This window comes from Delphinus delphis, chromosome 16, assembly GCF_949987515.2.
Source record: "Delphinus delphis chromosome 16, mDelDel1.2, whole genome shotgun sequence".
NCBI classification, from domain to species: Eukaryota; Metazoa; Chordata; class Mammalia; order Artiodactyla; family Delphinidae; genus Delphinus; species Delphinus delphis.
The window spans coordinates 46,753,185-46,769,120 of NC_082698.1; the positions used below are offsets into that span (position 1 = coordinate 46,753,185).

Sequence of the window (15,936 nt, forward strand, 5' to 3'; positions counted from 1 at the left end):
ATATCTAACAAAGGACGGGTATCTAACATATTTAGATAAACTCTTAAAATTCAACAGTAAAAAACCAACAATCCTATTAGAAAATGAGTGAAACACGTGCATAAGACATCACTAAAGAGGATATACAAGTTGCAAATAAGCGCATGAGAGGATGTTCAATCTCATTAGCCATTAAGGAAATGCAAACTAAAAACAAGAGATATCATCACTACACACCTATCAGAATGGCTAATTAAAAAAGAGTGACATCACCAGATGCAGAGAAACGGGACGACTCATCCATTGCTGGTGGGGATGGAAAATGGCACAGTCACTATGGAAAAATATTCTGGCAGCTTCTTATAAAACTAAACATGCACTTACCATAGGACCCAGCAATTAGACTCTTAGGTATTTAACCCAGAGGAATGAAGGCTTAAGCTCACACAAAAACCTGTACGTAAATGTACATAGCAGCTTTATTTGTAACATCCCAAAACTGGGAACACATCCAACGTCCTTCAATGGGTGAATGGTTACGTATCCATATCTGAGTATATGGAATACTATTCAGCAATAAAAAAGGGATGAACTACTGACACATACAACAACTAAGATAAATTTCCAGAGAATTACGCTGAATACAAATCTAATCCTAAACATCACATACTGTATGATTCCATAGATATAACCACATCTTTTAAATGACAACATTTTAGCTCACTGGTTGCCAAGTTTAGGGACAGGGATTGGGAGGGGGTGTGGGTGGGTGGTGGTGGTAGTTATAAAAATACAACAAAAGAGACCCTTGTGGTGATGGAAATGTTCTGTATCTTGGTGGGAGCAGTGGATGCAAGAACATACAAATGTGATAAAATTGTATGGAACTAAATACACACACACGAGTACAAGTAAAACTGGGGAAATCTGAATGAATTAGCAGATTGTATCAATGTCAATATCTTGGCTGTGATATTCTATAGTTTTGCAAGATATTACCATTGGAGTAAACTGGATGAAAGGTACACAAGATTTCTTTCTTTCTTTCTTTCTTTCTTTCTTTTTTTTTTGCGGTACGTGGGCCTCTCACTGTTGTGGCCTCTCCCGTTGCGGAGCACAGGCTCCGCGGCCATGGCTCACGGGCCTAGCTGCTCCGCGGCATGTGGGATCTTCCCGGACTGGGGCACAAATCCGTGTCCCCTGCATCGGCAGGCGGACTCTCAACTACTGCGCCACCAGTGGTACTTGGTCAATCTCTTTCTTACCACTAAATGTTAGCCTACAATTTTCTCAAAAATTTTCTCAAAAATTTCGATAAAAGAAATAGTTAACAGATTATCAGAAATTCAAAAATAATAGTTTCATAGCCCATGCAGATAAAACATTTTAAAATGATAGTGTTAACTAAGTAGTATATAAAATGTTTTATACAATAAAGTCACAACTATTTTATTAAAGGAATAAAAACTGAAAGAAACTAAAAATGATGGTAAGGTAGAAGGAATGTAGGTAATCTTTCTTCTTTATTTTTCAGTTATTTCAAAATGTGTTTATATTATTTTTATAACGACTACAAAATTATACATGACTATGTATATAAATACATATTTTTTAAATAAGAGGTTATATAATTTCAGAAATATTCTTTTTATCCCTACCAATTAAATAAGACTTTCAAATAAAAACAAACCAAGTTTTTCCAAGCTGTCAAGCCTACCTAGAGTGAGGTCTACTGTGCTCTCTCTCCCCTTTCCCGTCCTTGTAGGCAGAGACTTTTTCTCCCACCTGACAAAGGTGCCCCACCCCCCAATCCACCTGTCCCCTTCTTCTCAGATTCCTACCGTGTATACTCCCTGCACTCTTCAGATTGATTTATAGGCATAAGATGTCTCAGATTGCTCCCAAATCATTTTGCTCAATTCAAGCTGTTAACACACTCCCCACCTTTCACAGCTGAACTTGACTTCCCTTGGAAATAAAAGCAAAGGCTCTAACATTTGAGAACAGCTCTTTCACTAGGTTATCCCCAACCAAAGCCCATTTTGTTCTTGCCCAACTGTCACCTGCGTCTAAACACAGACCTTTATGTTTATCCCGATTAAATTTCACTTGCTGATTCTGACCGGACTTGTCGAAATCATCTTGGAAAGTCAACTCTGTCAGACTTGGCCCTTGGCCATTCTCCATGGCCTATTTTGGCATATTCCCATAGCATCATACCACTTCCAACCTCCCTGCTGACTGAATCTGGTTTAGCTGGTCCCACGGGGTTGGATGTTCGTCCATGTACCAATTCACTAAACAATACCATCAGCCGGTCCACGTCACTCCTTGCGGCTATAAATTCAGTGCAATTCATCAAGTGTTTATTGCATGCTTTCTGTATGCCAGTCCTGTGCTAGGTGCAAGCGAGTTCCAAATAGCAATAGGACAAGCCTCTTAGCCTCAAGGTACATGATCTAGTTCACAGAACACAACCTATTCTATGAAACAAGAGAGAATGCCAACATATTCTGTGAAAGAGGACCAAAACTAGTCCACTCTGTAATTATGCCTAAACAGATGAAAAACAAAGGCACTGGGAAACCACAAATGTGACCACACTTTCCATCCTGGCTAACGTTGAGTGACCACTGCTCCTTCTCCACTGACAGCTCAAGCCCTGCCCCATTCCTCCTACCTCCTGAAAAAAAGTTCTGAACATACACAGACACCAAATTGCCTTTCTGACAGCACCCAAGTCAGAACAGACTGACCTCCACTTCTTCGAACCCTCCCAAAAACTCACCTAAAATGAGCCCAAATCCTATTAGCTCCTCCTAAGTCCTTATTACCCAATGGGGTAAGGAGTCTCTTGCTACAGCAAGCTTAATAAATGTAACTCTTGTTTTGTACTATATGCATGCTCCTGGAGGTATCTGGCTGGTAGGCATGGGCAATTCCTAACACCTAGTAGGTGTCCAATAAATATTTAATGAGGGAAGGAAGGGAGGGAGGGAAGGAATTGTTAATGATTTAAGAAAAAAGTTAACTTTATGTTTTGAAGGACCTTTGTCACGCTCCTGGTGAATCTTTCTGGTTACCACTGCTTTTTTTGATAAGACATTTACCAGAAGATAGCATCAAATTCATCTTCAGGTGTTCCACAGAATTTAGGTTGTTCTAACCTAATGATTCTCAACCTGGGCGATTTTGCCCTCCCCCATCAAGACATTTGGAAATGTCTAGAGACATTTTTGGTGGTCACAGCTGGGCAGAAGGAGATGCTATAGCATCTTTGGTGGGGCACAGATGCTGCTAAGTGTTCTAATATACACAGAATAGGACCCCACAGCAAAGAATGATCGGGCCCCAAATGTCAAACTACTGAAATGGGAAACCCTATTAACCTCAAGTTCTCCATTCTGGCTTAATATTGAAATCACTTGGGAAACTCTGACAACATCACCAAATTACCCCACTCACAGACATTCTGCTGTATTTAATCTGGGGTATAGCCTATGCAAGAGAACTTTTAAAAGACTTCCCAAAAGATTCAAGAACGTAGCCTAGGTTGAGATGCTGCCTCTGGAACCTGGGTGAAAATCTGGCTGCACCTGCCCTCTGTGGTCTTCTGGGTCCTTCTGTCTCTGGCTTCTTTGGGGACCTCTGACAGTGGTCGCTGGAGCACGCCTGCCAGTCTTCATCTCCCAGCTTCCTCTCCCTTATGCCCTAGGACCTCAGGTGTCTCTAAATGACAGTGAGGAGACGCTTCCTCCAGCTGTGTGTTCACATTCTATTACCTTCTCTAAGCAGGGGACCGTCCTTTCCTCATCATTCCTGCTCTAAATCTGGCAAGACATGTTGGTGTCTTTGCAAGTCCTTGTGTCTTGCTGCTAAGTGTAGCATGCAGACTGGCTGCATTAGATTCACCAAAGAGCCTCTTAGAAAGGTAGAACCTTGGGTCCTGCTCAGACCCCCCTGGGGAATTCACACCTTAAGATGTGAGAAGCCTTGTTCTGTTCATTCTGGAGATTTCTATGCTCTTGTGATTATTCCTATAACCGTAACTGTCATGACTATTCTCATTTCCACGTTTTAGTTTCTGCCCTGGTTGTGTGACCATCATCTAAAGATGTTCTTTTTATGCCTGAGCTCAGCCAGGTGTTCTGGACAGCAAGGGGGTTTCATTAGATACCAACGCTGCTGCCAAAAGGAAGCAAAGAACTGAGGCCACTCTAGGGTGGTGTGGCAGGGGGGCATGGCCATGGGGCAAGTACAACTGAGGAAAAGCACCTTACCTTGGCTGAGCCGACGACCTGCCCATCCAGATAGGTGGAAACAGTACAATTCCTTTTCATCTCCTTGGTGACAACCACAGCCAGGTGGTGCCACTGAGCACAGGCCAGCATCTGGCCACACCTGACCCGAAGCTGGCGTCCCGCAGAAGGCTCAGGGTCACCCTCAGGTTCCATGACATCTGGAAGAGAACACAAACGCCAGACCACGCCTGCAGTGTCAGAGAGCAGCAACCCAGCAGAAGCGGGCCTTGTGCCCATGGAGCCAATGCCGAGTCCCCCCGCCACAGAATATTGACAACAGCAGCTGTCATTGCTGGAGCTCGTGCTCTGTGCCAGGCACTGAGGTAGGTACTATCGTGATTTCCATGTTACCATCCTGAGGCACAAAGAGGTTAGGTAACTTGCCTAAGGTTGCAGAGCCAGAGTTCAAGCCCAGGAGTCAGGCTGCAGGGTCTACCCCTCACTAGACTGCTGCCTCCACAGTGATGCACATAGGGTGGCAAATACCTGCGAGGGAAGGAGCCTAGGCAGCTGTGCTGTGTGTAAAGGATGCCAGGCCAAACCCTGGGCCTTCCAGTGTCAATGTCTCACTATGAAACGGGGCACACAAGGACAGGCGTAGCCATAATACCCTGGCCTTGGCCATCTCAGGCCAGTTCAGGCCATCGCTGGCAGGTGAGCTTGGAGAGCCGAGCTGAGCTCTCTGAGGCAGAGCCAGGACCAGCCACCTGTACAACTGAGGGAGGGCCGGTCCCCCTGGCTCTTGGGCCAAGAGCTGCTGACTCAGCCCCACTTCTCCCAAGGGTGGGTGAAACCTTACCCAGGGGCTGAAGCTCTTTCTCTTCTGTAGACACAACCAAGGAGAGGTCTTCCGGGCAGAGGCTGACGGAGAAGCAGACGAAGGGCTGCTCGGTCCTGGCCAGGTGGCGTACCACGGTCAGGAAGCGCAGCGGGTGGCCCTCCGTGACTGAGCTGTGCCTGCTGATCAGGAACCAGCAGGAAAAGGTCAGGCCCCCTGGCGGAGGGAAGGACCTGGCAGCGCCTGGGGTCAGAACACAAGCACGCCCTTAGGCTTTGTCCTGCTGTGGAAGCCTGTCTAGACTCACTGTGGCTCTGACTCAGCTCAGGGGTGGCCCTACTGTGTGCTAGCACTGTGCCCCACCCGACTCACACCTATTTTACAACGACCCCACGCAGGAGGATGCTCTTGTCTCCTTATTCATACGTGCAGCAGTAAGTCATATTCCCTCCAGGACTTGAACCTAGATCCTCGAAGCCTCTCTCCAATGCTGGCCCACCTATTATTCCATTCTGCCTTGCCAAGGGGGCGGAGACGTGACACACCCCTGAGATCCGTCATCATGGGGCCCACAGGTCAGCTGCTCTAAAGCCAGGCCATGTGCTACGTGGGGCAGAGGACCCCGGCCTAGCTTGGCTAAGCCTTGCCTGGGGAATATTCCACTCTAGGGAAACCCATGCCCTCCCACCTTGTAACAGGGTTGGTGGAACAGGCAGGGCCCACTGCCCTCACCGAATGGGCAGAATCAGGCTTGGAACCCTGCGCCGATGGGCCATAAATGTAATAGCTCCTGAGCACCTACCCTCCCATAGAAACCCAGACCCTGGCTCTCCTAACAAGGGGTGCCTGGTTTTCAGCTGAGTGCAGCACTGTACAAAGCACGCCAAGGCCCAGTCGATCCCCACGTGAGCCAAAGACTGGATGGCCATCAACAAAGAACTCATATTCTTCTCTAGAGAGAGCCGTAAGGTGGGGTGAGGTGTCCATTTCAGCCTCTGTCAATCACTGACAAAACGCATCAAAGCCAGGCTCAGCCACCAACTCACCCACCGAGCCCATCAGTGCTAACAGAGCCCCCGCTCTGTGCAGAGCCATGGGCTGGGCCCTTGGGAGGCACAGTGAACAGGACATCCCTGCCCCAAGGCAGGCATGACCAACGGGACAAGCGGGACCAAGAGGAAGACCCACGCTTTCTGGAAATGCCAAGTGGAAATCTGAAATCAAGGCTCCCCAAGGACTTCCTCCCAGGTCGGGGAGGGGACCTCAGCAAGCTAAACCCCCAGGGAAGCACCTACCTGTCCCAATCCCTCCAGAGACCGAGTATTCAGTGCTGGTTCCCATCACCGTAGACAGGGTTGGAATAAACAAACAGCTGGAACAGGAAAGTGTCTCGGATCATTGAACCGCAAGCCAACCTCTGGCGTGAGGTTTCCCCCTCTGTCCTTCTGCAGGGGCCTCACTCCCTCCTAGACCACGAGGCCCCGAGGACAGAAAGCAGCTGATGCTGGCGCCATGACCCTAAGAAAGGAATCTGCTCTGGGGGCTAGAGGGGAGGGCAGTCCACACTGCATGTGAATGCAGACACACCAGGGGAATGAGAGGGTCCTGGCCCAAGACAGCTGGGGACACTGCCTCTAAGAAGCCACTGAGAAGACAGGGTGTCCATGACCCAGACATTTTCCACAGCTGAGTGTGAGAGACGATGGGAGCTACACTTTTGTAATCAATATTATAATTCACCCAAGGCACTGGGAAATTAATATAGTGTATTTCAAGTATATGAAAGCCTGTCATACCCATAACCTTCCACAGACATGTCAAATTCCACGAAGGATGGAGCCAGGGCTGCCCTCTGAGGCTGCAGGTTGCGTGGGGAGGTCATGGAGATGAGGCTCAGTGCTGTCTGAAGGGCAGTGGTTGAGCCCTGGGATGGCCCTGAGGGCCTGCGGGCCTGTGTGACTGCGGAGCGAGGGCTGGTGTCCAGCGGATCCTCAGCAGGCACTGGTGTCACTGCCTGTGACCCTAGGGCAGCAAGCAGGAGAAAAGCTGTGTCTTTGCTCAAACCATTCCTGCCCCTCTTCTGACAACAGCCCCCACATTCCTGCCACAGCCCCGAAGGAGGGCTCTGCAGAGTACCATGCCGTTCCTAACCCTGAGGGTGTCCTCCTGGGCCCTCCACTGGCCCTCCCACCTGGGCTCTCTGCTGATTTTGATAACACGGAACTATTGTGGCAACCTGCTCCTCCTAGAAACTTCTTCTCACTTTAATTCTGTCGTGGCCCCCACCCCTTTCCAATACAGGTTTTCTGTTGCTGTCACTGGCTTGCCCCATTGGCCGTCGCTCACCGCGGCTTTGTCTTGGTTCTCTGGCCTCCACACTCTCTTTCACAACAGGCTGTCTCCTCGAAAGCTCTGTCTCCCACCTCTGGCTGCCGGCTCAAGCCTGACTCTCCATCCTTGCTTTTCAATTGGGCCTCCTTGCCTCAATGTCCTATGCAATCTTATATTCAGCATGTCCATGTCCTTCTTTCCTCCAAGCTGGTTCCCTGGACCAGCATCTTTCCAGGTACCAGGCCAATCCTTTGTTCTCCTGACCTCCTAACTCCCCCCTGAGCTGTGAGCTGTGCAGAAAGCTGACACTGTTCCTCTGCCCAGGGGCAGCGCTGGGTACTCTTGCACGCGCTGTGACATGAAGGTTTCCGTGCTCCAAGCCCAAAGGGGTCAAGTACACACTCATCATCACCATCTCGTATGGGGGTAGGGGGTCTCCCTCCTTCCATATCTGGTCTTTATCTGGGGACCACTGATCTGATCCTTCTGCTTTTTCCTCATTTGCTCCATTGAGCAGCAGGTAAAATCATTTTTAAATCTGTCTGCTTCCCATATGTTGTAAAGGATCCCTTACGAGAAATGCATATTCTCTTTTAAATCCCATTATCCTGCCCCTGCTCCTTCCTCTGTCCTCACCTGGGCATCCAGAGTTCCCTCCACGTACGTGAGATGAACGGAGGATTTTCGCTGCAGCCGATGGCGGTGGAGCGATTCCAAAACCTAGAAACTGTCTGAATATCATAACAAACAAGAGAACCAAATGAAGACATTTTGCAGGCAGAAATTTTCTCCAGCTTCATCTGAGCACTGTCCTAGGTCCCAGAGCTCGCTGGCTCCCCCTCCAGGCCTTCCTCTCTCTGCCTGGAAACCCTTTTCTCAGGCCATACAGAAACAGGGCATCCCTGACGTGGCACTCAGACCAGAGAGCTGGTGAATTTAAGTGCTTTTGACTTAACCAGTGAGGACCTTAAGAGGAAAAGGGTTTTGTTGGAAAATAACTTTGTCATACTTTGTTTTTAAGTTTCTAATGGAATTGACTAATCAGCTGAACTAAGCACGGTGGCCTTGTCTGACAGCCCCACAGCTAGAGGTGGAAAGAGGCTGGCCTGGCCCCTGGGTCCCATGCCTGCTGGCTGGAGGGGTTGCCTTCGTCCCTCTGCACTTGGTCCTGTGTGTCAGCAGGGGTCCAGCTGGCCTGTGGCCCTGGGCACCACCCTCCCTACACCTACATTGTCTAGGGCAGGGTGGCCTGGCCACAAGTACTTGAGAGACCTCTGACCTCCCTCCTAGAGCCTTTCTTTCCTCTGCTTTTCTGTCTTCTGTGTCTGCTCCTCCTTGTGCATCTTCTCTCCCTGCTGTGGCTCTCCAGGAGACATGTGGCTTCATGGAGGGGCTGCAGTGCAAAGGCCCCACAGGACACAGTGGTGCTGCCTCTGTCCCCGTCCTTGTAGGGAGCCCAGTCGCGGCCCGTCACACCAGCTAAGCTCCCTGTGGTCTAGCCTCGTGGCAGTCAGGCCCCTACAGCCTCCACCCCTCTCAGCAGGGTATCTTCACCTGGTCTGGTGAACTGCACAGGCCACAGGCCTCAGCCACTGCCACTCCCTTGAAGTCCCCCTCTTTATACCCAATCTCCCGACTTTGGTCCTCCCAGCTCCTCAGAGCTCCCACTCTGAACTGAGCATCCCATCCAGCACTATCCTGTACTGTCTGCAGGACCCTTTGCTTATTATCCCTCTCCCCGAGAACATCAGCTCCATGGGAGGGGCTACGTCCACTCTGCGGGCCTCACGCTGTTGCAGACCCAAGGCTCCTCCCTGGACTTGCAGTGTCCATTGCTGGGGAGGGGGAGGGGGCACTCTTACTGCCCACTGTGCACTCGCATGGCCGCCAGGGGCTTGGCAGCATTTAACGTGCAGCACACGGTACCTTAACACGTCTGGTTCAATGGCTTGGGAAGCAAGCTTTTCAAAAATCCTGATGAGCCCCGAGTGCAAGGGGCTGCTGCTGGTGGTCAGAGCCTGGTGGCAGTAGGTCATAAGGGTCCTGAGCATGCCCGCCTCACACATGACCTGACGGTTCTTCTCCGACTTCACCAGGGACTGGATGTGACTGGCCACGGAGCACTGGATCTCCTCGGAAAGCTAAGAGTAACCAAAGCAAGCAGTGAGCCCCGGAGGTCGGCATGTTTCGTGGGCCACTTTGGTAAGCTCCCCACTAGGCCTTGAGTTGGTGGTGGGGCGAGGAGACTAGCCCTCACAGCCTGTTCTTACTGCACCCCGTCTGTCCTGGGCCTCTCAGATGTGGCCTCCTCACAGGAGCTGCCAAACAGGTAGACAGCTTCAAACAGACTGCAAACTGGCAAGCGAGAGGCTGCATCAGCCTGAGACGTGTGGTGCTTGACCCGCACCATGTTTAAACCGTTTCTGAATTGCTAACATTTTTAAAAGCCTGGAGAGTCCACGTAAAAGTCCACACTCGTGGCCTCTCTCAAAAGGTGGAAAGATCTGGTCATGCTGCTTTGCCATCCTGTGTCTGTCAAGAAGCAGTGGGAGCTGGGCAGCGGCTACGCCCTCTAGCGGGTCCCACAACTCAACCCCTACCCACTGGCATCGCTCACTCAACAGTTCTGTGTTTGAGTTTGCGCCCCCGGTCTAGAAGGTGGAATCCTCCTGGGAGTGCCAGCCTGCAGCAGGTGCCCCACCCAGCTGCAGCCCGCTCCACCTTCACGTGCCAAACCACACCAGCCCATACAAGCCCCTGAAGTCACGGCTCCGGTGGGGAAGCCTTCCCTGCACCCCTCATCCTTTGTCCATCTCTCTGTGCTAAGCACTTTCAGACACACAGACAGCTGGCCTCTTATCTTCCTCCTACTAGATTTCAACTCACTTCACTATCTTTATGTCCTTGAGGCCCATAGGATAAAGTGCATAGAATCAGCTCAGTCAGTATTGAGCCAAATACAATACATTGTTTTCACAATCTTCCTCTCTTCATAAAAGGGTAAACCCCTGGAATTCCCAGCCTCCACGGATATATAAATTGGGGGGTGGAATTTTCTTCATAAAAACTCTTAAGACTGCCCACATTTTCTTTTACTTTGTATAAGACTCTCTGAAATGACCAGGATACCAGTTAGATCTTAATGGAGTTTTCCTGCAGTGGAGGCTATGTGGGCTCCCCCCAGACGTCCTTCTCCAGGTTAGTGTACCCATCACAGCTGCCCCTCCTGTGGAGGTCAAGCTCCCCTAAGTTGTAGCTGCCCTGCTATGTAACCCCCATATATATGTTCATGCATGCACACATGTGTACATGTACACATACATGCACGTACACACATACATAAAAGTGTGCACACATGAATACAAACACATATACATCGCCCCCAGACTACAGCCAATGAAGCCATGCCCTTCAGCCTCTGTGGTGCAGTTCATGCTGAGAGCCCCACCCTGTAGGCTCAGGCTGAAGCTAGACTTCAGCTGATAGCATGTCCTCACTCAGCTCCTTCCCCTGCACCACTCTGCTTCCCTCACCTCCCTTCTTCTGAGTCCCTCCCTCCACAAATCCCATGCACCTGTAGCCCTGTCTCGGGCTCCACTTTGGGGAACCCAAGCGGAGACCCTAGCCTGCTTTTCATATTGCACACATTTGCCCTAGTCTCTGGTTTCAAGAAAAGGGATCTATGGTGACGTAGATTATGTCTAGCTTAGTCTACCAACGTAAAGCCAGGAGTCACCATAAAGGCACTTACTCTGGGACTCTGGACCCAACACTCAGAATCACCTCGCTCTACCATCACCTACCTCCCTGTGCATGTAGTTATTCGAGGCCACCCTGCCCAGAGATGGTCAAGAGTATGTCTGTATCACTAAGGGATAGAAATTTGTAAGATGGCGTCCTTCTTCAGGCTGTGAACACAGTTTTGTAGCACATGTTTCAAGGACTACAATGTGTGGTGAAACATATTTACAGTGTTTGTCATCAGTTTCTAGATTTTTTTAAAAAGGAAGGGGTGGGACTTCCCTGGTGGTGCAGTGGTTAAGAATCCGCCTGCCAATGCAGGGTACACAGGTTCGATCCCTGGTGTGGGAAGATCCCACATGCCGCAGAGCAATGAAGCCCGTGTGCCACAACTGCTGAGCCTGCGCTCTAGAGCCCATGAGCCACAACCACAACTCCTGAAGCCCGCATGCCTAGAGCCTGTGCTCTGCAACAAGAGAAGCCACGGCAATGAGAAGCCCGTGCACAGCAACGAAGAGTAGCCCCCGCTCGACACAACTGGAGAAAGCCTGCATGGAGCAACAAAGACCCAACGCAGCCAAAAATAAATAAATAATTTTTTTAAAAAAAAGGAAGGGGTCACACAGCTCACCCTCCCATCCTCCCACGCCTTCCAAAAGCATGACGCCTATAGCTCCTGCCTCAAACTGATGGCATTCAGTGAAATTCCCATCATTACAATATCTTCGGTAATATTTATGACTTAAAATTTTAGACTATTCAATTTTAGTTTAAAATATAAACTACATTAGAATGGTTTCAGGGGGGCTGCTCCCAGGTAGGATTTTGTCACTCTGCCAACATCACTGATGTCAAGGAGAGATCTCATCACTCAAAGAACATGGTCCCTGCAATGGACTGTTTGTGTTCCCCCCCACCAAATTCATACATTGAAACCTAACCCCCAGTGTGGTGGTATCTGGAGGTGGGGCCTTTGAGAGATGCTTAGGTCTTGAGGGCAGAGTCATCATGAATGGGATTAGTGGCCTTAGGAAAGAGACCCCAGACAGTTCCCTCCTCCCCTGCACCACGTGAGGACACAGCGAGAAGAGTGCCATGAGTGTGGAAGTGGGTCCTCACCAAACACCGAATCTGCCAGCACCATGATCTTGGACTTGCCAGCCTCCAGAACTGTGAGAAATAAATTTCTGTTATTTGTAAGCCACCTGGTCTATGGTGTTTTGTTATAGTGGCCCGAATGGATGAAGACAATCCCCTTCCCTGTCACCGTGGTATCCGCACAGCCAGCCTGAGATGCTAGAGGCACATGTATAACCCAACAGGGACCAGAAACAGAAGAAAGAAATGTCAGATCTAATTTGCACTAAACAGTTCCATGTCTTTTACTTTAAGACACTCTTCCATGTAGAAACCTCCCCAACCTCCTGACTCCCTTCCCCAAATCTTTCTTCCAATGCTCTAAGTGTCCCTTCCTACATCCAAGGAGCCCGCACCTCTGCCTTCCTTCTTCACTCTTCTCAAAACAGAAAAGCTGCTTCTACCCTCTTGCCCAGAACTCTCCCTCTCCCAGAACTTGGAATATTTGGTAACTGCAGTCTTTTAATTTGGGGTGAAAGTTGGGGAGACAGTCTGCATGTAATAAGATGCAAAAATCACAACACAATGTATTATTAATAAGAATTAAAAAGAAATGTCTACAATCTCCAATTTTTATTACCAGCACTTCACTTATTGCTTTGGGGACTTTTGGCTTTCCTTTTTGTTGTTGTTTTTGCTTTTTTTTTTCCCCTCACCAGAGCAGGAATACTTAAAATCTAAATATGCAAAAAAGAAAGAAAAAAAGAAAAAATTTTCAAAAGGAAGAAACAGAAATGCTGATCTTATCTAATGATGCCACAAGTTTACTCCAAAATTGCTCAATACCCCATAATGGAGGAGGGAAAATTGATCGTCCTCATTATCGCTGCAGCTCTGTCAATACCAATATTGCCTTGTTTTGAATAAAATGTGCTGTTTTTTTCAATGTTGGTTCCAGTAAAATGGGGTTTTAGTGAAAATATGAGCAGTAGCAGGAAACCAGTCTGGTTTCTCCCCCTACAAATGGATTGATTTTCCTAACGCACATTACTTCCAATGCAGGAAGGGGATAGTGGTTCAATTAGGACTCAGTGGTAAGCGCTCAGGGTCATCAGCAGGCTGGACCCACAAGGCAAATTATCACAGAGAGATGTGCGGGGCCGCCTGTAGGAGTTTTCTGCCTTCTCCACTTAGCAGCTGAGTCTTCAAGTCTGTCCTTGTCCAGCTGTGGATATTTAATCTTCTTTATCTCTCCCACCCCCCACCTTCTCTCCTGGTCCAGGTTAATATGGTGGTCCCAGAGCCCAGTGAGGGCTGGGTCCTGGTGGGGTGGGTCCCTCCAAGGAGGCGTGGGCTATGAGTACATCAGGCCAGAGTGTGTCTTCTAGACATTAATCATGTAGTCCTAACGAAAAACCATCAGATGACCAGCATCTGCTTCCCCCAGACACTTAGAAAGAACTAGGGACTGTCACTGAGCTACTCAAATTTGGACTAGTCACTTATTCCAATTTGGTTGAAATGTTCTTTATTTGATGATTTTGGAAGACAGATGATACATTTTAAGTGACCTCTGCTCTTCTGGGATGTCACAGGTAAATATGTGTTTTATTTGTAAAGATGTGTTTTATCTGACAAGGTAAAGATGTGTTTTATTTGACAAGTCGTTGTGGTTTTTATCTTTGCTTACTTAGAATTAGCTCTTTCTTTATATGGGCATAAACTTTCCATTGTGCACAGCCCCCACCAGCCTAATACACTCGTTTGCAGTGCCCACATGGCCTTATAGGCATGGGAGTCTGTGATCTTGGTTTAGGTGTAAGAGGGTCCAAATCCCATTGAATCAGTAGAATCCATGTCTAAAGGCATGGCTTCCTGGATGTACTTGTATAGATTTGCAATGAAGACCAAGATGCATGTGGGCGCCTGCTTTAAATCTTCTGCTTCTTTTACAATTTACAAATTACATACATATTTTGGCCAATACTTCCTGGTTACAGAAGCCTAGGATCTTATATTAATAAAATATTTGTCTCTTTCCAGCTTTACTTCTCAACCTCCCCTTTGGTCCACCGTGTACTCTACCCCAGTAACATCCTCACCCTTCGCCGAATACGCCATAACCTTTTTGACTGATGCTCAAAGTTGAGAATGTCCTTTCTAATCCCATCCCTTTGCTGAGGTCCTACTTATTAAAGAGACAATTCACACGTTCTCTCATCTAAGAGAACTTTTCTGATCTTCCTAACTAGCACTGTGTCCACACCTGAATCATTATAAACACCACACTATGACAAGCTATCTATCTATTTACCAAGAACTGTGAACTGCTGCCAGAGACAATGGCTCCTCATCCTTGTGTCCCCAGCACATATCCCTGTGCCTCCAACACAACAGCTGCCCAGTAGGTGCAAGCACAAGGGCACAAGGTGTTCTAGGAAATAGCAGGTGCGCTGGACCAGAGAAGGTGGTCAGAAAAGGTGATGTGCCAACTGAGTGTTGAAGAATAATGAAAACAGTGCCAGGTCAGCAGGGGAAATGATCTTTCCTGAGCCTGTGGTCAGCCCTGAGATGGAGCATGAGGACATCACTAGGGAAATCCGCTTGTAAACATCCATCCAGGAGGATGCCTGCACAGCCTGGAACCTGAAACATCTGCGAAGAGTTTCCATCACCTTGGACACACACCCCCTCACTCCACGACAGCTAGGTCAGGTGAGCAGTGGGCCCCATGAGACCCAACATCAGCTTCCAGCCAGAACCCTTCCCCGCTGTGGCTTGGGCATCCTCGGTTAGCTCAGAGAAGGAGGGATTAACTTACCCTGAGTATCTCTATTGCTTTGGCCAAAGTAAATTGCTGACACAACTCTTTTAAGATATACTTTTTAAACAGATGTGTTGTTGTTGCTGTTGTTAGCAGATCTCCACACACGACTGTCTGGAGAAGATTCCTCAAACAAGACTACAGAGTCCACAGTCTCTTGTAGAGATAAGAGATCCATTTCCAAGCATTCTGTGACTCCAGCCCCAGTGTGTTGCTTTGAGCTTCCAAATAGACATTTACCCTTCCTTCATCTTCTGGGCACAGGGCACACAAATATCTACCCAGAAGTAGGTACTCATGTTGATTTGACACTAACTAACGGGAAACTTGGGCTAGCTACTTTCTCTGGGCCTCAGTTTCCTTAGCTTTAAAATGAGAATAATGAAAATACCTACCTCAATGGTATGTTTTTGGTGGGAGTCAACAGAAACAGCATTTGCGAAAGTACTTTTCCTTAAAGGATGCAAGTGTTTTCAGAATATTAATCCCTTTTAGTTGCAGTCTTCTTTTCTTACCTTGTATCAGTAAGGTTCCTGATTAATTATCATTTGTATTTATCAATTAATTTATCAATTGTATAATGCCAGCTGGAAATATACCTAAAATGTATTACCTTCCATTCTGTATTTCTAAAATTTTATATACTGTGACTCAGAGTCCTAGGAACATCGAGTACCAAAGCCAGAAGAGAAAGGTAGGGGGTACGAGAGCACATACTGCATGCCAGGTAGCCCTAAGGACACTCGAGCTATACTTCCCACTACTCTTCTCAATGGGAAAATATTATTATGAGAATACTGAGACTGAAGAGGTTACATCAATTTCCTAAGGTGACATAGCCAGTGAGTGGTAGAACTGGCACCCCAACCCAGGTCTTACTTCAAAGCCCATGATTTTAAGACTGA

General features: G+C 48.2%; 1 protein-coding gene across 2 annotated transcripts in view; it reads right to left on the minus strand.

Annotated features, from left to right (window-relative positions):
* Positions 1-15,936, minus strand: part of WDFY4 (WDFY family member 4) — a 277,878-nt gene that overhangs the window by 183,458 nt on the left and 78,484 nt on the right. For both annotated transcript variants that reach the window (XM_060034652.1, XM_060034651.1), the window contains exons 15-20: positions 9,316-9,530; positions 8,026-8,120; positions 6,855-7,080; positions 6,354-6,430; positions 5,080-5,301; positions 4,260-4,438 (exon numbers count right to left, since the gene is read on the minus strand). In XM_060034652.1, the coding sequence (XP_059890635.1) occupies positions 4,260-4,438; positions 5,080-5,301; positions 6,354-6,430; positions 6,855-7,080; positions 8,026-8,120; positions 9,316-9,530 (1,014 nt within the window). The remainder of the gene's footprint in view (positions 1-4,259; positions 4,439-5,079; positions 5,302-6,353; positions 6,431-6,854; positions 7,081-8,025; positions 8,121-9,315; positions 9,531-15,936) is intronic.